The sequence below is a fragment of the Solenopsis invicta genome, chromosome 8 (genome assembly GCF_016802725.1).
Source record: "Solenopsis invicta isolate M01_SB chromosome 8, UNIL_Sinv_3.0, whole genome shotgun sequence".
NCBI lineage: Eukaryota > Metazoa > Arthropoda > Insecta > Hymenoptera > Formicidae > Solenopsis > Solenopsis invicta.
The window spans coordinates 23,576,719-23,600,825 of record NC_052671.1 but is presented as its reverse complement, the minus strand read 5'-3'; the positions used below and the strand labels follow the sequence as shown (position 1 = coordinate 23,600,825).

General features: G+C 30.1%; 3 protein-coding genes and 1 pseudogene across 7 annotated transcripts; 2 read left to right on the top strand and 2 right to left on the bottom strand.

The window, feature by feature from the left end:
• Positions 1-2,405: 2,405 nt before the first annotated feature.
• Positions 2,406-3,442, top strand: LOC105207234 (annotated as a pseudogene).
• A 4,677-nt stretch (positions 3,443-8,119) lies between these two features.
• Positions 8,120-12,629, top strand: LOC105202525 (ubiquitin-like modifier-activating enzyme 5). Of its 2 annotated transcripts, XM_011171095.3 has the most exons (7): positions 8,120-8,505; positions 8,633-8,768; positions 8,842-9,038; positions 9,934-10,120; positions 10,764-10,854; positions 10,930-11,100; positions 11,670-11,902. In XM_011171095.3, exons 1-7 carry the CDS (start codon positions 8,369-8,371, stop codon positions 11,858-11,860), a joined length of 1,110 nt encoding a protein of 369 aa, XP_011169397.1. In that variant the 5' UTR covers positions 8,120-8,368; the 3' UTR covers positions 11,861-11,902. The 2 variants fall into 2 exon arrangements, with proteins under 2 accessions (XP_011169397.1, XP_011169396.1); XM_011171094.3 differs by having other exon boundaries at positions 8,121-8,505; positions 10,764-11,100; positions 11,670-12,629.
• A 381-nt stretch (positions 12,630-13,010) lies between these two features.
• Positions 13,011-15,581, bottom strand: LOC105202524 (actin-related protein 6). The gene is made up of 4 exons (XM_011171093.3): positions 15,355-15,581; positions 14,314-15,285; positions 14,036-14,246; positions 13,011-13,509 (listed from the first exon to the last, which is right to left on the bottom strand). Exons 1-3 carry the CDS (start codon positions 15,426-15,428, stop codon positions 14,117-14,119), a joined length of 1,176 nt encoding a protein of 391 aa, XP_011169395.1. The 5' UTR covers positions 15,429-15,581; the 3' UTR covers positions 13,011-13,509; positions 14,036-14,116.
• A 1,393-nt stretch (positions 15,582-16,974) lies between these two features.
• Positions 16,975-23,156, bottom strand: LOC105202523 (transposable element P transposase). 4 transcript variants are annotated; one of them, XM_039452576.1, is made up of 6 exons: positions 22,944-23,156; positions 22,307-22,775; positions 21,861-22,035; positions 20,753-21,366; positions 20,497-20,677; positions 16,975-20,092 (listed from the first exon to the last, which is right to left on the bottom strand). In XM_039452576.1, exon 6 carries the CDS (start codon positions 18,791-18,793, stop codon positions 17,444-17,446), a length of 1,350 nt encoding a protein of 449 aa, XP_039308510.1. In that variant the 5' UTR covers positions 18,794-20,092; positions 20,497-20,677; positions 20,753-21,366; positions 21,861-22,035; positions 22,307-22,775; positions 22,944-23,156; the 3' UTR covers positions 16,975-17,443. The 4 variants fall into 4 exon arrangements, with proteins under 4 accessions (XP_039308510.1, XP_039308511.1, XP_039308512.1 ...); XM_039452577.1 differs by having other exon boundaries at positions 20,753-21,359; XM_039452578.1 differs by having other exon boundaries at positions 22,627-22,775.
• Between the last annotated feature and the right edge of the window lie 951 nt (positions 23,157-24,107).

Below are 24,107 nucleotides of genomic sequence, written 5' to 3'. Positions count from 1 at the left end.
AGTCTTAAGAGAAATCAAAGAAAAAATTTCTCATAAAACAGAACAGTAAAAATAGTTTTGTAATATTATTAAATTAGTACTTATAGATTACATACTATGATTACGATGACCATATATGTGTTTTTCCAAAGAACAGTTTTTTTTTATTTCGAGTGGCTGTCTTTTAGATTTATTTATTTTTTTCAAAACTCAATTTTGTCTTTTATTCTAATCTGTTGTTCTTTATTTTATGAGAAATTTTTTTCTAATTAGTGTTCCAATGTTTAATGTACTTAATAAAGTGTAAATTTTTACAGTAACAATTGAATTTAATTGTTTAGTTCAAACTGATTTGAAAACATGTAAGAAGAAAACTTTAAAACTTTTAAATTTGTTCATTATTTTTTGCCTTGGTGTATAGAACCTGTAATATCTCATTCCCTACTTTTCGGTAACAACCAATCACACTACTTGTTCTAGAAGAAAGATAAGTCTGTTGAAGTTTCTTCGCATAGATTATAGGTTTACGTAACCTAGAGTTAAAATCTGGTTGTGAAACGCGATAGAAGTTTAACCGTGGCGTTAAACTTGACGGTAGTTCAACTAAACTCGGGTTAAACCCAAAGTTGTGAAACTGGGCCTAAGAATAAGTTCCGACTATGAATACGGGCCTAATGCCTCGTGCCCAAGGGCTGCGTTCAGATTCCCCACCCGAGTGCACCCAGGCACCTAAAGAGCGTTCAGATTCCTTTAGAGTGCCCCTACCGGACATTAGGTGGGTCGTTCACTTTATCACTCTTGTCTATCCCGAGAGAGTGGAAAAACCACATTGGTCCTTGAGCCGGGCGAAACGGGTGGGTGACGTAAAGGTGCGTTCCAAAATGTATCGCTATAAAAATTTCTATATATTTGTGATAAAGCTCGTATATTTAAAACAAATTTAAAATAAAAAAATAAATTTAATTTAAAATATTATAGTAAATAAAAATTAAAATATATAAATATAATAAAGAAAAACGTTAATAACCAAGTAAAGTTTAAACGTTTTGTTTATTATTCTGTTTATGTAATTACAGATTAATAAATATTAATCTTTTATTCTATTAATGTAAGGTTTCTTGGTCTACAGTCTCACAAAACCGTTATATAAATATTTATATTTGAGGTTAGTATGTTAAAGATTTTTAGTATTATTAAATATTTTCTGATACTAATAAAATATACTGTTTGTTTTCTGTTCCTGAACTCCAATAATTAGTGTGCACTTAAAGTGAAATAGATATATATTTGAAAGTTAGTGAAAACAAGAAGGAACGTTCCAGTGCAGTCTAGTGCAGGAATAGAAAACAAGCCTATACATATAATAGATGATATGCGCAATATATATCTTCATCTAATTTGTTAAAATAAAAATTTATTTTCATTGTTTAAATTGATTCGTCCTATTCTACTAACATTTAATTTTCATCTACTTTAGCTATATTGATAAAAATATTCATAGTAAAATATTTATGTATTATCTTTATCGTTTATCTTAATTTATTATGTAATTTATTCTGAATCTGAGATATTTATGTTACTATTTCTCAGCGTTATTTGCTAAACACACCCAATGTTTGAGAGTGCGTTCAGATTCCATAAACCACTAGGGAGCTTTTCATTAGCTCCGCCCATTTACCCAGTCACCCAGAGATCACTCACCGGGTGGAGAATCTGAACGCAGCCCAGGACGCGGCAAGGCTTGCCGCGCGGCAGAAGTTGGCTGAAGAATATTTCGATAGCCAATCCATGGCTGCGTTCAGATTCCTCACCCGGGTGCACCGTGATGTCGTTTTATCTTTGTGTTTACCAAATGTTAAACAAGGATAGAATGATGTCTGGGTGCACCCTGGTGGGGAATCTGAACGCAGCCCATGATGTAAGAAACAAGGTGAAACAACGCGCATCGTCGGCGGCTCGATGCGCGGTAAGAGGCGTGGCTCGATGTGGTGAGCCAATGAAATTTGGGTCCAAATATATCCGCGCAATTTGAATACGAAACAATTATATGTAGTCACACGTACTTAAATTGTAGATGTTGTTAAAAAAAATAAATATAAAAATGTAAAAATACTTGAAATTTATTATCTTTAACACAAATTACTGTTTCAATAAACACTGTTGTTATAAACATGAAATACAACAATTTAGCCATAGACATAAGCTCATTCTTATAATTTTCCAAATTTCTTCTAATCCACGTTTAAAAAATTTGAAATAACAATTATCACAATTTTCATTAATGTACAAAGTCTCAACTTTATCTTCACGTTCTTCCTTTTTTAATAGCTTTGAATTTCTCCGATTCACCGATTATTTCCAATTCACGTATAAATACAAGTATAAATACGTCTCAGTACCGGAGCCGTAGCCATATTGAATCTTAAAATTTGGACCCACTTCTGATTGGTCTAGAGTATGGTCTACTGCGCATCTGGTTACTTGTTTCACCTTTCTTCTTACATCATGAGCCAATCAACGTCTCGTTCGCCTGCATGTAATTTCCATTTGGACACCGCCAAAGAATTTATTGAGCGTTATAAGACTAGTAAGGAGGGCACGAAAAATCAATTACCATTGCTGTCCTCTTTGTGTCCAGGTAAAATAAATATTTATGAAAACAATCATCAATTAAAAATTTATAATGTTCTTGTTTCTATATCAGGTTGGGTGTGTTACGCTGAGAAAACTCATGGAAATTTTATATTGCCACGTATAAGCGTTACAAAATCACCTCAACAAATTATGGGGTCATTAGTAAAGTACTACTTAGCTAAAATTATGGGTCTATTGCAATAGAACAGATATATCACGTAACTGTAATGCCCTGCTATGACAAACAGTTGGAAGTTTCCAAAGATTTTTACAATCAGCAGAGAAAAACGAGAGACGTAGATTCTGTCATAACGTCAAGTATATATACATATATTCATATTTCCATATTAAACCTTAGAATTAACATTTAAATATAAATTATAGTATCAATTTTCAGTTGAATTAGAACAGATGCTGAATGAAGACGGTTAATTAGTATTAAATAAAATAAACGAAGGTGAAATTAAATAACCATTTCGTTCCTACAGTGAAGAAATTGGAACTAAATTATGCAGTCACAGTGGCTCAGGATCAGATGGTTACTCAGACTTCACTTTTTGTTACGCAGCGAAGAATCTTTTCGATGTAGATGTCACAGTGGATTTTAAAAGTCTTAGAAATCTCTACTTCCAGGAAGCAGAATTGAAGAGAAATGACCAATTGTTATTAAAATTTGCTATTAATGGCTTCAGAAATATACAGAACATAGTTCAAAAAATAAAAAACGGCAAGTGCGTTTACGACCATGTCGAAACATGCCCGTGTAGTAATTGTTTTATTTAAAATGTATTAACACGATGCATGTAATAAATAATTAAATTTAATATAATTACTTTTATTAGGTGCCTAAACGGCGGGGCGCAAGTGAGACCCGATGGAAACATTCAACCCCAAGAATTTGCATTGGCATTGGAAAATATGTATCGTAAACTCCCGCTAAGTAAATCTCTGAAGAAAATACAGTTGTACAGAATTTGTACAAAACTTGGTTAGAAGAACGTACAAAGTTTACGCGTATTTTAATACACGATATTACGAAATACAAAAAATGAACACAGCACTCGCAATAAAGTGGTGATGTAAACTATGTTATATATATATATATATATATATATATCATTACTTGTATAATCTATATTTTTTTGTACAGTAAGTTCATTGGCTGATTGACTCTATTTTTGCAATATAACAAAAATAAATAAATTACTAATTAATTATTTGACGCCCACTTAAAGCCATGACTTAAAATATATACCAGCATGTTATATAAATAAATTTTATGTTCTTATATATGTCTATTTAATATCACCTTATATATACATAGCTTACATTAATTGTAAACAATTAAAATAATAATCAAAAAATTTTATTTATTTAATAGAAAATAAGATACAACTAATTATCTCCAAAAATTCTACAATGCGGGATCATATAAATTAAAAGTAATGAAGGATAAAATCCTTAAAAAATATGATTGAAAGTAGAAAGAATGTTATAAAATGTAAGATTATTTATTAAAGTTGAGTTTTGTGATTATTAAAGTATATCTTAATCAGCACACAATAATTTTTAAATGCTTTTTTTAATATTTATTAATTATTCATTGTACAATTCATTATAACAATAATATTTATTAAAAATTTATTAAATATTTATTTAACATTTATATTTCATTAATTACTTATTTAAAATAATGATTTGGGAAAATGTTTATTTAACGTTTATTTAACATTTATTTAATATTTATATTACATTAATAATTTAATTGCAATAATAATATTTAATTAAGAATAATTAGAAATATATATTTAACATTTTTTTTTAATTAATTTAATATTTATTTTGCATTAATTTTTTATTTGAAACAATTTTAAAAACATTAATTTAACATTAATTGCATATTTATTTTACATTTATTTAATATTTACTTAATATCCATTAATGTTTAATTCAAATATTACTTAATACTGATAGATATTTATCGTCTCGATAAATCAATAAAATGTTATTGTCCGCTGCCGAAATTGCGTGTCCGCGGTAATTTTTAATATATTTCTTCCTATCAAAGAATATTATTGATTATATAATTACATTTATATTATTTTAATTAAATCACTCTTATATTTTAAGTAGTAAAAATTTACATAGTAAAAATTACAGATAATTTATAAATTTTAACACCTATTTTATGCAATTTTTGCACAGATCGAAGAACTGCATAAAGAGTATATTAATGTAAGTGGTGTAAAAAAACTAAAAATATCTTTTATATTTTTTTCTAATACCAGTCATGTTTTTACAAGAATAAAGGAATTAAAAATTTACGAGTAACTAGTCTCGTCTTTGCTGTCATTCTTTGAAATTTAAGTATTTCAACTTCGGCAAACATTAATTTGAGGTTAGAATAGTACTCTACAGCTTTGCTTAAAGGGCCTCGCACATGAAATGCATAACATAACATAAGCACAACATAAAACCGACGGATCAATGAAAATGTTATGTAAATCAATATGGCGACTTTATGCTGAATGCTCATTGGCCCATCGGTCTTATGTTGTGCTTATGTTATGTTATGCATTTTATGTGCGAAGCCCTTAAGTCTACTTCGACCTCGACTTGGCGAAGATCGTCTTGTTTAGCTGTACACCCAAGGACTTTGATTCTGTCCATGGGGAAATTTTCCAAACTAAGAAGTCGCTATCTTTCTACATATTTACAGTTTATGATTAACGTAACGACCAATAAGCTTTAGTTGTTTCATTAATCATGAACTGCAAATATGTAGAAAGTGGTGACTTCTCAGTTTGAAAAATTTCCCCATGGACAGAATCAAAGTCCTTGGGTGTAAACCCAAGGACTTTGATTCTGTCCATGGGGAAATTTTTCAAACTGAAAAGTCGCTATCTTTCTACATACTTACAGTTCATGATTAACGTAACGACCAATAAGCTCTAGTCGTTTCATTAATCATGAACTGCGAGTATGTAGAAAGTGGTGACTTCTCAGTTTGGAAAATTTCCCCATGGACAGAATCAAAGTCCTTGGGTGTACACACGTCATACAAGATGTCTTATTACGACTATGAATTCATGACTAATAAGATAGTCTTAAGTCTGTTCTTATTTCAAATAAGCTCTGTCTATGAATCATGTTGAGACCGAAGAAGATGTTTCCAAACAAGATTAAAGTCACTAGATTAATAAAGTACCGCAATTCATAAGACTCAATGTATAAGGATTTGGAGCCAAAATGGCGTCGGAAAGTGTAAAGAGTGCACACTTTCATAATGTACAGTCGTGTTCATTATAATTGCGACACTTTTTCTTAGATGCGTTTCTGAACGCGCAACTATAACAAGAGCTGAGAACATGATTAGTTCTTACTTGTGGATCCAGCCAATTACGTTCACCGCTCGATGAGCAAAACAACATTCCAAAAACCATCGAAGAAAAAGTGTCGCAACTATAATGAACACGACTGTACGTATCTACACATTAAGTGCAATTATTCACCGTGAGATGCGTTAGATCTGTTGTGTTATTGTTGTACTCTGAGAAATTAAACGTTTAAAAACATGCCTAATTTTAAATAAATTAAAACCTTTAGACTTTATTGAAGTGTTTTTAAATAATTGTTATACAGACTTTGTGCCATCATGCCACAATATTGTTGTTAAACTTATCAAAACATTTATTATAGGACGCATCCATTTTACCTTAAAAAAGATACCTTAATATTAACACATATAGAATACGCATATATAATATTAACGCATATTGAACACATATAGTAGTAAAAGCGTTGCATTAAAGTCATATGTGAATAAGAACCATTGTAAATAAAATTAATTTATATAGTTTATGATTTTCTTTCTTATTTAAATACATTTATACTCATATGCACGTTTTAAATGTACCGCATGTTGGAGCCAAAATGGCGGAAAGATTGCGGTACTTTATAAATCTAGTGACTTTAAACAAGATCGTCTTGGACAAGTCTTGACTTGAGATTTTACCATGGTGGAAGGGATAGCATGGTGTGTGCAGTTCGGCTAAACCACGCCCACTTTTGCTCTGCAAGGGCTATAGTTAATAAGACAGGCAACTGTGAAAAGTAAAATTATTTAGTGTCAGCCTGTTGGTATGCTGGATCTACCTTCTTTGTTTCACACATGTTAGTTTCTCTTTCTATCCTTGTATGTATATTTTCATGGCTCGATTTACATACGTCAGAAGGAAGGTGTGATTTGCATGTAAGTGATATTTTTTAATATTTTACAATTGAACAAGTTTGTTGTTATATCAAAATTAAATATTAAATTGGAAAAACTTAATAATAAGACAAGCAAATACAGTTATTTTTGTTCAGTTAAATTCTGAGCGTCCTCATTATTGTATAGATTTTTAGCAATAAAAAGTAAATAGGTAAAAATTAAATAAGTAAATAAATAAATAAATAAAAAATAAAAAACAATAAAATTAAACCTAAAAAACATATAAAAATATAATAATACGAAAAATTTTGTAGTTATTAAAAAAATAAATATATATTAACAATAGACGCCGTAAAGCAGATATGGATGGGGCGCGTGTATAGCAATATAGATATTTTTAGTTTATTTCTGAAAAATGTGTCTTCGAACTATAACTTCACCATACATGTTTGAATTTGTTGTTAAATATGCTATAAGTTTTGATATAAAGTAAATTTTAAATTTTTCAGAAATTTAGAAGAGAAGGAAAATTTCGAGAAAAATAACATTAAAAAAAATCTAAACAAAGTGTTATAAAATACATAGAAATATATAAAACTTTTATTTAAAACTTTTTTTTATATTTTTTACCATTTCGATGGTATTACTTAAGTATTAAGATTTTTTAATTCAGAAATTAAAAAATCAATTTATTTCAAGAGTGTGTTTTATCCTCTTGACAATCATATGGGCCCGTTGTTATACATATAAAAATACGTGTCCCACATTTTTATCTGTATTACAACATATTAAAAGCTTGTCAATTTCTTGCACACTCTTACGCTGTTTCCTATTTCTTTCACACGTGTTCTTACGATGAAAAGGAAATGGAGGAAACTAACCGAATGAACCGAATCTTCGGTCAAAAATTAGTGTAACACTTCACGTGCATAACTGTTCCCGATAGAAAGAGAAGCAGATACTTGAATAAGTGCATGAAACAAGGATAGATGACTCAGCATACCAACAGGCTGACGCTAAATAATTTTGTTTTTCACAGTTGCCTGTCTTATTAACTATAGCCCACCGATAGACGAAGAGGGCTAATTTTTAGAGAGAGACACGCGCGAACTGCACACACCATGTTATCCTTCCATCATGCTCACGACTAGAGTCCTATAAAGAGAGAAGCGACATTGATGTCCAAAGCTCTGATTGATAATCTGATTGATACTTGATTGGCTAAGCGAGCAGCCGTATTGTGACCACAGCTGTTTGTAGAATGATACGAATGGTGTTTGATGACGTTAGAGCGGTCCCAAAATGGCGGTGGAGGACTCAATTGGATACTGAAGGTTGTGGTGGGGGTTCAATGTCGCTTCTCTCTTTATATAGGACTCTACTCACGACTATACCTTTGTTATATTTCTGAACGCGCTCCAATAACCTAGTATTATGTTCTGTAATTTATATGGTACCCATATGGTTGATTGTCATTAGTAACGATCATTCTTAGATAATTATTTTAGAGTTAAATTTTAATTATTTTTTATTTATTGAAATATGAACGAAATAGAAAGTTTGCGACAAAGAGTTACAGAGCTTGAAGACGAGCTGCGTGGAAAGAAAAATAGAAATGTGACAGTAAGGGGAAGGATTGAACATATGTCTGATGAAGTGGTGGATTCAAATCCATATAGGTAAATTTCAAAATGTTTCTTGATGTTCTTAATCACTCGCTTTGTTTTAGTATATATAAAAGAAAAATACACCAATTTTTTAAATCTTGTAAATTTGCAATTTTGTCTACTTTCTCATATCCTCTAGCCGATTGATGGCACTGAAGCGTATGGGTGTTGTTGAAAATTATGAGAAAATACGAGAATTAACGATAGCTATAGTTGGAGTTGGTGGTGTTGGTAGTGTAACAGCAGAAATGTTGACAAGATGTGGTATTGGAAAGGTAAGTGGTATTTTAATACTATATACTGCTTTTATGTTAATTGCAGTTCAATATGTTTTATTATATGTTTCAGTTAATACTGTTTGATTATGACAATGTAGAACTTGCAAATATGAATAGATTATTTTTTCAACCACATCAAGCAGGTCAGAGTAAGGTAGAGGCAGCAGCAAATACATTGTGCTATATAAATCCTGATGTGAAAATTGAAACATACAATTATAACATTACAACTGTCGATCATTTCCAAGATTTTATGAATACAATAAGGTATAAATGTACAACTCTTTTTAAAAGGGATTGTCCTAATTTGGAGAACCATTTTAAAAGTTTATACATTTTTTGTTCTGAAATTAAAGTATGGTCTTAATATTTTAGATACGTTTATTTCTTTAACTTTATAAAAATTTAATTTTTAATTGATGATATAAAATAGAGATATTTATAAATATAGCATGATTTTTAAAATTCTGTAAAAGAGAAAAAGAAATTGTAAGATAGGTGTGGAATGGTGAGATACATAGATATCAAATTAAATATAGTTTATATTGAATTTTAAGAATAACTGTTAAAATTACTTCATTACAGTCTATTTAGATATTGTAGGATGGTTACTGATCATTAGTATATTGTTACTCTATTTTTATAAAAGTTTTGCATGTAGCAGAAATTTTTACAGATGTATACTCTAAACATAATTTTGAAAAGTATGTTAGATATTCATTTTTTAACTTTAGTCAAGCTTCAAAACTCTTGTGACTTTATAACTTACAACTCAGTAAGTTGTGTAATGCTTACTAGCAGCAAAGAAATTATTTTAAAGAGAAAATTTTTGTTTTATATATCAGTTGAATTTTACCTATAGGATAATCAATAGAACTCTATGCCTAACAAACTGGTATTCATAAAAATTATATGGTGTTAATATTTACTGAATTATTTTAAGAAAACATAAATTACTTTAAATTTGTTCTGTTTAGATAAACTAGCTGCACTAGTTCAATTTATTTTTTGTCTTCCCACATGAAGGAAAAAAATAAACTGTGAACTAGAGCAACTAATTCAGCTAAAAAATAGGCCTTTTATTTTATACCTAATAGATTTGTATATTAAATTTAAAAATTGACATCTATTTTACTTAATTTAAATTTATATATTTTTGCAGCAACTCCAGTTTGAAAAGTGGTCCAGTTGACTTGGTACTGAGTTGTGTTGATAATTTTGAAGCTCGCATGGCAATTAATACTGCGTGTAATGAACTTAACCAGAAGTGGTTTGAAAGCGGCGTATCTGAAAATGCAGTGTCTGGTCACATTCAATTTATTGCACCTGGTGAAACAGCCTGTTTTGCAGTAAGATTTATTTAATTCGATAGAGTTCATTAAAGGGTTTTCTATTCTTGAGAGATGAATTTAAATGTATAATTAAGAATTTTTTAGACATAAAAATTATGATGAAATTAAAAACTGATGTATCATTCAAAACTAGATTTAATAATGTAGTTTTTGCATTCTACAATTTCATGTACTTGGTTATATATCATCTGAAACATAGTAAACTTATATTTAATAAAAAATAAAGAGGTATCCTAAATGCTGAAATCTTACGAATTAGCCACACAGGAATACCAGATAGCTCTTTTGAATACTTGTACATGTTGAGAATAATGTCAAAAAGTGTTTTTGCAAGCTTATCTATGAATAGTTAATTTTTTAAATCTCAAAGTCTTCAAATTGTATTATAAAAAAGTTGTAGCAAAAATCGCATAGGGTATGTTAGCCTGGTGTGGCAAGCTAAGGTTAAGAATATTATAATAAATGTTCTAGAGAATAAACACTTTACAGAAGATATTTGATTCAGTAAAAAATCTGTGCATTAAAGTGAATTATAAAATAATCATCCTATTATCTTAAATAAATTCTATAATTATAGAATATATTTATTATTTATATATTATTTTGTAATTATTTCATTTCTACGTTTGTATATTTTCAGTGTGCTCCACCTTTGATTGTAGCATCTAGCATTGATGAAAAAACTTTGAAACGTGAAGGGGTATGTGCTGCGTCATTACCTACCACTATGGGTATTGTAGCAGGTTTTTTGGTGCAGAACACTTTAAAGTTCTTATTAAAATTTGGAACAGTATCTCATTACTTAGGTTATAATGCTATGGAAGATTTTTTTCCTACTATGACTTTGAGGCCAAATCCAAATTGTGATGACATACATTGTAAGCAAAGGCAAAAAGAATACTTGGCAATACCAAAAATTCAACAGAAAGAAACTATTATTACTGAAGAAAAACCTATACATGAAGATAATGAATGGGGTATACATACATACATATATACATACATATCCAGATAACGAAATGTGCTAGCATGTTATGCCCAGCGTATCATGTAGCAATCATTGTGCGGTGTCATCTTGTATTGATAGAGCAAATTATGTTTGCACTGTCAATGTGAGCTCAAAACTTTAAATGTCAGCATATCATATTGGCAATACACTGATATTATAATTACGGTTTACTTTTTGATGCTACAAACGCTTCAGAGCATTTTTTTATATTTGTAAATTATAGTAAAATTCTTTGTTCTGACTAGTCAACAAATGCTTCAAAGCATTTGTAGCGTCAAGTAGATCGCAGTCTGTTTATTTGAAATTTAGAATGTTCAACACGGCAGTAAACATAGTCTGTAATTGGCTGGTCTCATAACGGTTGTTACTAAACTCGATTAACGATGACGTGTAAACATAGTAATAGCATGTCAATGTGGTCATCATGTGCTAACATTTGGTTATCTGGGTATAAACATAATAGTTTGAATTTCTATTTAAAAAGCTTATCTATATTTTTACATAATGCTCTTGGTAAATTATTGTTTTTTTTTATAGGAATTTCTTTGGTCGATGAACAAAGTGATTACTCAGACAAAAAAACATGCACATTATCAACTCCAGGTGTACGACATGCGTATACTGTATCAGCGCTTACACGTGAAACCAATTCAGAAGAAGAACAAACTGTTCCTGAATCTACAGGATTAAGTTTAGAGGAATTAATGGCAGAGATGAAAGCAATTTAAAGATAATTTAATGTGAACAGTATTGCATTTTTCATATTAAAATTATTTTTAATTTTTATATTTACACAATATCATATACATATAAATTCTACTTTGTCATAGACATGTAAAATTATCTTCTTTTAATATTTACAATGTTTATTACAAAGAAATTTTTTTTAACATAGTGTAATAACTTACATAACTGTAGCAAAAGATAAATTATGCAGTGTTAATATTATTAAGAAATAAATAATATTATTAAGAAATAAATTTATCTTTTCGAAATCTTTTACTGATATTGATTAGTGATATAGAGTTTCATACAAAATCAAACACGAAAAGTTAAATTTTCAGGAAATAAAACCGTTTTATTTTCGAACCATTCATTGTGTTAATACAGTTTAGGGGTATATATAATAAAATATAAAAGTAAACATAAAAGTAAAATTTTAGACTTTAATATTTTGAAGATATAAAAGAAAAATAAAAAGAATATCTTTGGATTTGTTTGAGGATACTTGTGAAAATTTTAGATTTATTTCCTATTTATATTTCCTGCTTTGTTTGATTCCTGCTGAAACATTATTGTTCATGTGACGCTACTGGTAAAAAATGATAGAAATCATTGAGCGATCAGTGTGATCACGAAATCAATCTCGGGACCAAGATTTGAAGAAATCGGGCAAACATCATAGTAAGCATAGTAGACGGCTACATTAAATACTGATGTATTTAGCCAAAAATATTTATGTTGTGAGAATATCATGAATAAAATGATTATAATTAATTTGTAATACAACAAACTGAGCGAAACTTTATACACAATTCATCTTTATTTCGAAATTAATACTCAAGTTTTCAAGATTATCTTGATGAATTTTACACAGTTGCCACTAATAACAAAATATTACATTCTCACAATGTAGCGTTTTCATTGTTTACAAATTTATTATATTTAAAGATGTAATTTTTATATTAAAAATTATGAGACAGACAAATGCTGTAATTTTTTAAAATAGCGAATTAAGCCGAATATAAAGCAATTTTATGTGAGTTCATAGAAATTTATCTGAAAAAGGACAAAAAATACCTAATTCTAAATATATAACATTATAAACTTTTATAATTCTGACAGATTTATAAAAAAAATGTTTAATTAGAGTGAAGATACGTTTGTCTATAATGCATTTATTAAGCAGTACATAACGGTACAGTATTTATAATTTTACTTATAAAAATTACAAGTCTCTTTGTTATCTTAATTGTATATCATTTAATAATTTTAATATAAGATTAAATTTCAACAATCAGATGTGCGTCGTTCTTAAACATCTAAGAATATAATTTTGATAGGCAATTATAATTTTGTAAAGCTGTCATACCCCAAGTAACGAGGAATATGGTATAATGTTAAAAGGAAGGTGTGTGTACGCGGAAATAAAAATTTAAGGAAAATTGTATATCAAAAGAAGAATGCAACGATATAAGAATAAAATTTTATATTCGTATCCCAGGTTGTATCATCTTAAAAAATCTTACGAGTAGCACTTTTCTTTTCAGCGGCAATCATCGGCGAAAAATTTAAAACGAGTAACTATAGGAGATGTACGATGTAACCCCTGTAGTAAGAAACGTCTTCAATCGGATTACAGTGTAACGTCAGTGATCTGAAATTTTATAATTTCCTGAGCTTTAGTCCGCGATACTTGCGATCTTATTGCCATACAAGTAAAGCATTTTCAAGTTTGTAAATTTCTCTATGTCTGTTTGATAATTTATATTATAATTAGTCGAGTTGTGCAAGAAATATTCAACCTTTGAGAAAAATAATATTTGATGCAATTTAAAAATATGGGTAAAAACTATTTTTTATTATTTTTAGATACATATTATTAAACTTAGATCTTTTTTGTTTAATATATGGACTATTCACCAATTACAATAATTTGAATATTATAATTTTTACTATTTTGAGTTGGATGCTACTTGTACTATGGCCAATTGGTTTGACTAATCTAACTTTAACAAATTACAAATTTCTAATTTAATTTATGCTTTTTAAAATTAACTTTAACTTAACCTTAAAATAACTTTTGAGTTAGTTTTTTGTCCACGTAATTTTTAGATAACTAATTTTATAAGCTATTAAACTTTTGCCTTAATTAAATTAGGTAAAGAAACATATTAACTTACCCAACTCAGGTTTTTGTAGGAAACATTTCATTTGTATCAAATTCATTTTTTATTAATAGATATTGTATAACAAGAACAGAATTATATGTCAAATTTTTCGAAACATAAAGATGGTCCCTCTTCTTCATACTCTTCTCTCGTTACCATAAGATTAGGAAATATTGTGTCTTGTGAAAGTTGCTTCCCACCATACCATGAGTAAGTAATGGGGCTAAAAATTGAAAGAATCTTATCTTTTCATGAAATAAAAAGTAGCAAATGTGTGGAACGTATAATACTTTTGTGGCAAGTAGACATTCACTGGGTATTCAGCTGGAGCTAAACTTCTAACTTCTTTGTAGACTCTGTCCTTAAATCCTGGAAATTTTGCATTACCACCAACAAGAATAATATTGGAGAGAAAATGAGGCCACATTTCTTCGCTGCAAGTCTTTATAGAATCCATAATAGCTTCTGGAATACCCATTTGTCGAATGCCAACATCTGAAGGATGAAATAATATCTCAGGTATTGCAAATCTCTCATTAGTCAAACGTAAAGTTTGTTGCTCATTAGATGGCTCAGGATCTTTAAGATATCCACGTCGCAATGTGGTATAATCTGGCAAAACGTAATCTTTAACAATGGTATTGCTCTCCAATTTATGTTTGGCCTGTTCCATATCCTTAAAGAAATCTTGGGATATAAAACAACAATCTTCCTTCACTTGATTGATTACATATGTTTCATCCATAACATGCAATTGACGATACGATATAATTTCTTTCAGGTGATTTGTTAAGAGTTTACCACCCACATCTATCCTTCGTATTCCTTCTTTTACTTTTGTATCATTAATATAAGGGATAATGTGTGTAAAACTGTATCCGCTATCCACTACTATACAACATTTTGTAGTAGGATATTCAGCTCTATATTTGTAACATGAAAGACTCGCAGCATTTATTCTCAGGAGACTGTGACATTCATATTCCTCGAAGAAAATCTCTGTCATAGCCTCTTGAATACTTGAAAAATTGAATATAGGTTCAGTCACTATTACAGACATCTGACTTAAATTAACTGAACAAGATTCTTTTGAAAATATATAGTCCCATACAGTCTTTTGAATATCCCAATTCACTAGATAACCTTTTTGAAAAGGTAAAATGTAAAAGAGCCCAGAAGCATCCCTGCACTCTTCAATCTGATTTCCTACAAAAGGCCTGCGACGTTCACTCTTCGCTTTCATTATGCAATTCGGAACTAATCTGAAATATTTCCATCCATTAATATATGAATATTCTATTGTTGAATGTAAACATTTGCTTTGAGCATACTTGGGTGTCTCAGTGGATAAACCAACTTTTGCTGTGTAAGCGCCATTATCAAGAATAAAAGTAGAATTATTCATGATTCCAAAAATATCGCAAAGATAATTACAATTGATGTATTTGATAACAGTATTATACTCTTTTTTTTTTTCCGCTAATTTATTTGTGCCCGGAAAACTGCAACATAGGGTTTCCAAGCATGGTGGAAGGCACAGAACATATATAAAGAGAAATGTCAATTCCGTGTTAAAGAAAGGGAAACAGGCGACTGCCACGATCCTAGTGGGGTGGCACGTGTACTACACATCGAATTGTTCTCATGTGGTAACTTATCAGTAATCTTGTACTTATTATTAAAGATATTAGACGAGTTTTATAATACATCGATTGATCAATCGCATTATGCGCAAATAGAGCTTTTATAGATGTTGCATTTGCGTCTAATGTGATTGATCAACCGATGAATTAAAAAACTCGCTCATTATGGATGTATGAACATTCTTTTGCAAAGTTTTTAAGTCAATAGGTCAATAAATACAATAAAACAAAGACAAATGAATAATAAAAGGCACTTTTATTTTCCTTATATGTATATATAACGATTTAGTAACGATTAACATGTAAATACGGTAACAATATTAAATTCTTAAAATTCTTACAGATATAACTTATTTCTAAACACTATTTAGAAATTTGTAAAAAAAATATTAAAAAAACATCATAGGAACATTGACTGCTAAGCGCATAGAATACTAACATTGATAATATTAGCACCTTCCAAAACTATACTTATAATATATAGTAAAAGAAACCAAATTATTCTAAAGTTTCTTGTCACAAAACAAAAATCACAAATGTGACAAGAACAATAAAAAAAAACAGTCTTTGTTAGTTGCCTAACATTAACAATAATATTACTATTAAAAGATCATAAGAATATTAACTGCTAAACGCATAGAATACTAACATTGATAATATTAGCAAACTGTACTTATAATATACAGGGTGATTCAGAACGACCCATGTGTCCCTGTAAAGACGTGTTCTTGGATAAATTCTGAGACGATTTTTCCTGTACGAAAATTTTGTCCGACGCTTACTTTTTGAATAATAAGAGGATAAAGTTAGCAAATCACGGGCCGTGTACACATGGTAGACAAAGGCGGCGCAACTCACCGTCCGACGCGGGCGCTTACCCGTATCGGACGGTGAGTTGCGCCGCCTTTGTCTACCATGTGTACACGGCCCGTGATTTGCTAACTTTATCCTCTTATTATTCAAAAAGTAAGCGTCGGACAAAATTTTAGTACAGGAAAAATCGTCTCAGAATTTATCCAAGAACACGTCTTTACAGGGACACATGGGTCGTTTTGAATCACCCTGTATAGTAAAAGAAACCAAATTATTATAAAGTTTCTTGTCACAAAACGAAAATAATAAATGTGACAAGGCCAATAAAAATAAAAACACTTTTTATTAGTTGCCTAAATAATATCACTATTTGTGCAACTTTTTTGGTATTGCAAATTATTTAAATAAATAACACTATGCTACCATAAAATGTTTAACTTTACCAAAATGGCCAGAACTTAATTGCTGTGGTTTTTTTTAAGTTTATCTTTAACATATTTAAATAATAAAAATGGTAAACTTTTGTCAACTATTATTTTATCACATCTGTGAAATGAGCAAAAAGTACTCACATAGTTCTTGAAAAATGCATCTTTAAAGATTAATTCCAGTTTGTTCTTATGACCGTTTATATCACAAAATTTGTATAATTTATCGTGGAGATTTTGTACTAGTATAATTACTTTATTGCTTGGATACGTCAGAGCATCGACAGTAGGAGAGTATTCTTTGAATGTCGTGAACAAATGATGTGGTAATTTTTCTGTAGCGAATAAATCGACTCGACATTGCAAACAATTGTCGGGAATAAGAATTTTTTTTTAAATATAACCGGATACATAACTAAGAGCTTGATCAGCATCAGTGTTAAATTTTTCTGTCCATTCGGGAATGCAATCAATTATATTTTCAAAATTTTCATTTTCATCATCTTTATTTTTTTTAGAATTAATTGTGACATTTTTTATAAAATTACGAAAACTGCACACATTTTCAGTGTAATCGTCTTTACAATTTTTGTAATTGGTCCTGAAAGATTATTTAATATTACAGTTTTCAACGCAGCTATAAACTGATGGCATGTAGGAGCAGTATTCGAAATTCCGTGCTGTCGAATTTGGCAAAATAAATTTTCTATGGAATCTTGGTTGAGGTTCCTTAAATTTAAATATTTTAAACCGACCGTTTGTAAAGAATTCCATAATGTAATAATAGATCTTATGCTTATTTCCCAACCTTTAACGAATTGATATGTGTTTGTAACGTTTTTTCCCGTAACTTTATCAAATAACTCCCATTTTGGTATTTGCAATAAAACTTTATTCCATAAATCTAAATGAGGCGAGTCATCTTGCAAACAGCAGTTGTAAATTTTCCCGTGTTTTGGTAATGTGGTCCACCCATTTAATGAATCGAAAAGATTATCAATGAGTTCAACAAATTCTGCCGTTTGTAATGCTTCTGCTGGAAACATATCATTCATGTTGCTAACTGACCAAACGTTAATTGCATTTGCAACACTTCGGCTCAATTGGCGTGCAGCTACTCGTACCTTCATTTTTAAATATGAATCCTTAAAGTTAAAGTCGCTTTCTTTCAATTTATATAGCAATTTAAATGGAAATTGTTGATCAATTTTAAAAGCATTATAAATATATGTAAATTTAGCAGTTTTATGTGTATTAAATTTTATATCCGATCGGAGTAAGGCATTACGTGTGTTCTTCAATAAATGGGGAACATCAAAGATTATTACAATTTCTTCAGATCGAACCATGAACGTGTATGATATTTGTCTAACGTTATTTTCTTGGCTCAATTCTAACAAGGCTCTTCGTTGAGTTGAGCTTTGATCACAAATTGTAGCCTTGATTTTAACGCCAATATCTTGTAGCTGTTCAATTATATGTTTTATTAGAAATTTGAGATTATTGCAGGATATGTTATTTGCTGTAAAATAATAAGCTACCACTTGTTTCCATGATTTGCGTATACCACGAATCATGAAAACAAGTGCATGATTAGCTCCATTCACAGTTCGTCCCAATTCACCTAAATCCTCGTAACCACTAATGATTTGTTTGTGAGCTTCATAATGATAACCTTTGCTCAAAGACATTTCGTCAAAAATTAGTGAAGCATATCTATTTCGTTCGTGCATTTCGTCTATTTTAATTTTTAATTGATCCAAAAGGACTTTGTTTATTCCTGTTTCAAATGGAATTTGAGATAAAATGCGTTGCAGACTACGCGGAGATGGCAGCTCAAAATGTTCACGTAGAAACTTGTACAGACGAGGACCACGTTTATACATTGACAAAACAAACGCTTTATCCTAGCTGTTCTGTCCATCTTTTTCCGGAATTTTTACGTGAAGCATTCACTAATTGTGAATTAATGAATGCTTTGGTAACATTATTTAATTGTGTATTAATGCAATCGAAAACATTATTATCGTATTTTTTTTTCAAAGTTGCTAATGCGTTTTTTGTATCTGACATTCTTTTCATCATTTTAGACAGTTTTACTAAAATACGGCGTTTAATTTCATACATGCGTTTGTATCGTTCTGACTCTGTTTCTGAAGAAACTCCTGTTTTTAATCGTGAATTTTCGTTTCTTTGTTCACAATTTTCGTCATTATTGTTTGGACAAGTGTTATCTGGGCAATTATTTTCTTTGTTAACAGAACATGAATTTCCATTTTTTCAACTTTCCTGATCACATATACACATTGTCTCTTCTTCACATTCTTCCTCACCATTTAAATCTTTTATAGAATTAGCATCTTTACTATTATTAATGACAAGATCTGACAGAGCAACATTATTAAATGTATTAGTATCATATGAACAGGATGGATGAACAGGAGTTTCTTCACAAACAGTATCAGAATTTACATCGCTGTTAAACGAATTTGTATTAACGGCAGATACATTAGCATCACGTAACGGGCGACATGAATTCAAGTTTTCATCAGTTGTTGGAGGCAAAATTTGAACAGGAATTAGATTATCTGATTTTTCACTTCTTTTCGGTATCACGTTTGGATTTAACAAATGCTTTGTAAAGTTAACAAAATCTACTGTTCGGAAATGATCTTTACAAATACGCATGTTCTCAGAGTTTACATTAATGTCAATGCCACAAATCAGTTTCCATTTAACACAAAGATCGTGATTTTTCGGAAATTTAAAAAAATGCTTGTTAATGCCTTTATCGACATTCGCGTTGTAAAAATTACCACATTCGGGAAATTTACAAGAATGTTTCTTTCGAGGAACCATTTTATAATTGTATAAAAAAGAGTGAATATGTTAAATTTTGAAATTTTTCTTGTAAATTTCCTACTCACGATAGTATCCAAGAAATCAGTAAAAAGCATTATTAAACTAACTTACATTAATTTAATATCACAGCTTCAGTCTTTTACATATTGCTTTTTTCTTCGGTAAGGTTCCCATCTTCCTATCGTCAGCACGTAAATCGTCCCTCATCGCTCAAATTATAATTAAATAGTACTTTTTTAACGAGCAACATCTTTGGAATACGTATAACAGGCTTAAATGCTACACCCGCAGGATCATACTCCGCGTAAAGCTCCTCTGGTGATCTAAAATTATAAATATAAAAATATACGATATTTGGATAATATAAAAAGATTTGATACAACTATCTAATAATTGTATATATTATAAATAATTTGTTAGTGAAAATATTTTAGTACATTTTAATGTACAGTTTTTTTTTAATTAAAGTGAATTTATAATAAATTATTTATTTAGCAATAATGTTTATTAAGAGGAGGTAATGTATATTATACTACTATCTTATATAAAAAATTAATTAAATAAATTATGGAATAATCTATAATTTAAATTTTAAAAATAATTGAGAATATTAAATGGTAATAATAATAATAATAATAATAATAAAGTTAGTAATATTTTAAATTTTCTAAGAAAAATATAATAATTTATAGGTTAATCATAATTGTTGAACAAAATTCGTACTTACAATTTTGCAATTTCAGTTGCCGAACTACCTTCGCCGCTTAAAGGTGTAGTATACGCTATATTTTTATACAATGCTAGTGTATTTATTCTTTTTACAAAAGCTGTCATTCGCGTCTGGGTGAATGAGAATATCATCCCAAGTTACATCTTGGTAAAAATTTATATTAGTACAGTGCGCAAATCTGGAAATTATAAATGAGACATAGTAAAATGTAAATAAAAATAAGATACGAGTGAAAATATATAAAATGCGTTACTTGGCTAATCTTTCCAGATACACAGACAACATTTCAGATTTCTGAAGTATATAGTAAATAACTATGCCCATATTTCTGTAAGAATTTTGTCTGTTTATTTTCTTCAGCTTTTGTCTGGAGCATCTCTTTCTTCACTTTCTTTACATGTCTGATGTTTTTTCTCTCGCGTCGTTTATTCTACTTTTTTTTCGCTGATGAGAATTTTCGACAAAACACGTAGTTCTTTTTCGCTGATAAATAAGAATCTGTAGCAACGTCTGCAGCACGGTCTCGGTTTCTGAATGTGTCCTCCCACCTAGTATACTTTCAATATTATATTACATCAGTAAAAATCACAGAACATATATAAAGATAAAAATTTTTGCAACGGAACGGACAGTCACGTTCGACACAACATCCAACCCATAATCATAAAATTGCTCCTGTTTAATCGGCCCCTATCGCTCAATTTCGGCATGCGCGCGCAACTTTTATCCCCAAACTCGGGTGGCAATGGTCATGTGATCGTCAGCCATGATGTTTCCATATTTATGAACCTAGTGTCATCCCGGTGTGGTCACCCATCCAAGTCGCGACTCCGGTGAACGTTGCTTGACCTCCGTGATCGCTGCAAACTAATTCCTCATGATGACTTGTGAACACTTTATGCTGATATGTGTATATAATTGGTAGATCAGGTCAATATATGTTATCGAAAAAATAAAATATGTATAATTAAAGCACAATATTTATATAAACGAATATAAAAACCTATAAAACCTGTTTTTTGCGAAAATTAATTAAAAATTGACCATTATTTAATTTTAAAGATAAAATATATAACTTAATTTATTTGTTATTAATTTTATATTTTGCATGTTTAAAGGTTGCTTAAATTCTCTTTGCTTCATACTTTTTGAGTTCAAAATATCAAATAAATCATTAAAAACTCGTAAAAATTGAATTGTTCCTTGACAAAATTGAAACTCTTTTAATTTCAAATTGTCTTTACAAAAAGAAAGTGCATTTGCTACAGATGTACTAAAATTTTGTGATGCTAATTTTACTTTCATTTTCTGCTTGTGATAATGAATGTGAGCACTTCTTAATTTATTTCCCAAATGCATACCTTCATTTTCTTGAAGTTCATGCAATTTAACTATATCTGACCAATTAACAGATTGATCATTTCCATCAATAATGTTTTTAACATCTCCAAAAACATTACGTTCTAACTTCAACATATGGCAGGGATCCGGAAATGCGAAAATTTCTTCTCCCGTGTCAGAATATGGAAATGATGTCTGTAATGATGTAACATTATCAAAATTACACCCAAAAAGCTTAAATAAACTAAAATTTGTACTTGTTCCGTCACAAGTAACAGCCACCACTCTCAAGCCAGTATTATGGATTGCGGAAATGCATTGTAGCGTAAGGTTGTTTTTTGCTCGGCAGTTAGTTTGTTTATAAAAAAATATACTATAGAGATTTTCCATGCAAAATTAATGCATACAATAGTAAAAACTAAAGCTTCAGTTGCAATAACAGTATTATCACATGCAATATAATTACCCATATCAACGTAACCACAAAATTTTGAACCATCATATTCCACATGCTGTCGAATTGTCATTTCATCAAAAATTAAGGATCTTACTAATGGATAATCTGTACTTTTTACACGTTGCTTAATACAATTCAATGCTTCCAAACTAATACCAGGTTTTCCTTCAATGCTATGATACCATTTAGCAATAGTTTTTACATGTGACAAGTAAGAATTAAATTTTGTGCGAACATATTCATATGCACGTGGAAAATAATAATGTATAGTTAAAGCAAAAGTGCGCAATTGCTCATCATATTTTCTAGGTAAACATTTGTTTATTTACTCTAAATTGAGCAATAAACTCATCGTTAGGAAGCTCAAATGGGTTTTGAGCATCACGCAATATTCTCCTCTCTAATTTTCTTTCTATTCTCCTTACTCTTTCTTGAAGAAAAAGCATATTTATTGCTAAATATCCTTCAGCCATTTTACCTTAAAAAGAAGAAAAAAATAAAGACATCTTTACAATTTTTTATGAAAAACATATGATTTAGGTTAAGTTATGATTAGGTTAGGTTACATATAAAGCATATAAATAAGAATGTAAACTTATTTATTTGACTATTTATATATATATTTATAATACGTTGTTTTACTTACAATATTTTGCTGCAATATTGTTTTTTTGCGTGTTTCTTTTAACAATCACTACTGGAAAACTATAAGCAACTCCACTCAGAACCACTCGCTATTGGCCGATACGTCTGGTTATGTTGTCGCTATTGCTTATCGAGGGGTCCGATACCCCTCGATATCTTAACGACAAAATTCGATACGTATCGACACTTTTATCGACATTTATCGTTACGAAAAGTTACAGAATACCATTTTTCGTTACCATGTCGATAAGTCCACGTAACGATATCCCTAGCTGGTGATATTGTCGTTACGGAGTTAGAGAAGGGGTGCGCACGATTGGACACCGCACGATTGGACACCACCACTCACAGCGGCTGATTCCTAGAGTTTTTCCGTTGGTTTGGTTAGATAAGTCAAGATGATTGGTTGGTGTCCAATCGTGCTGTGTCCAAAAGAGTGTCACCCGTTAGAGAATAGGCCTACAGGGCAAACAAAAATTTTCAACTAAAAAATTGCACAAATGAATTTATATCAATCGAGGGATCTCCAATAATGAATAACCCGTCAACTACTGCCGACGCTGGAAAGTTGGTTAGAAACGAACATTTTAGCGTCAACCATAAGATAAAATTATATAGAGTGAACACGAACAAAACGAGCGTCGAGCGTTTCAGCGTCGTATGAAAAGGTACCTTTAGGAGCTGCTTTTTGTAATCTCGAGACGAATACTCGCTCTCATTCTTTTCAAACATGGCATGTGTGTGAAACGCTGTTCCACATAAAATTTTATATTTTTACATGTAAATAACAATTTGTATTGTTATTTAATCTTGTACATAAATTAAATATTTAATTCAAATTTAATCTTTTTTTAGTCTTTTTTAACGAAAAGAATTCAAGAAATATTTTTTTTGTAAACTAAACATTTATTACGTTTACATTAATGTATTCTGTTTTAATAAATCTATCTGGGTTTGGATCTTATTTTTCAATCGGTCTTAATACCGTATTTTTGGTGCAGGAATCCCAATCAATTCAGATTAACTTTTTTTAAATCGGTTTTAATAGCACATTTTCGGCAGGGTATAGCTTATTGAGATCGCGCGCAAAGTGTGCTAGCGTTTTGCGTGTATATCGCTTATTGAGATCGCGCGCAAAGTGTGCTAGCGTTTTGCGTGCATATCG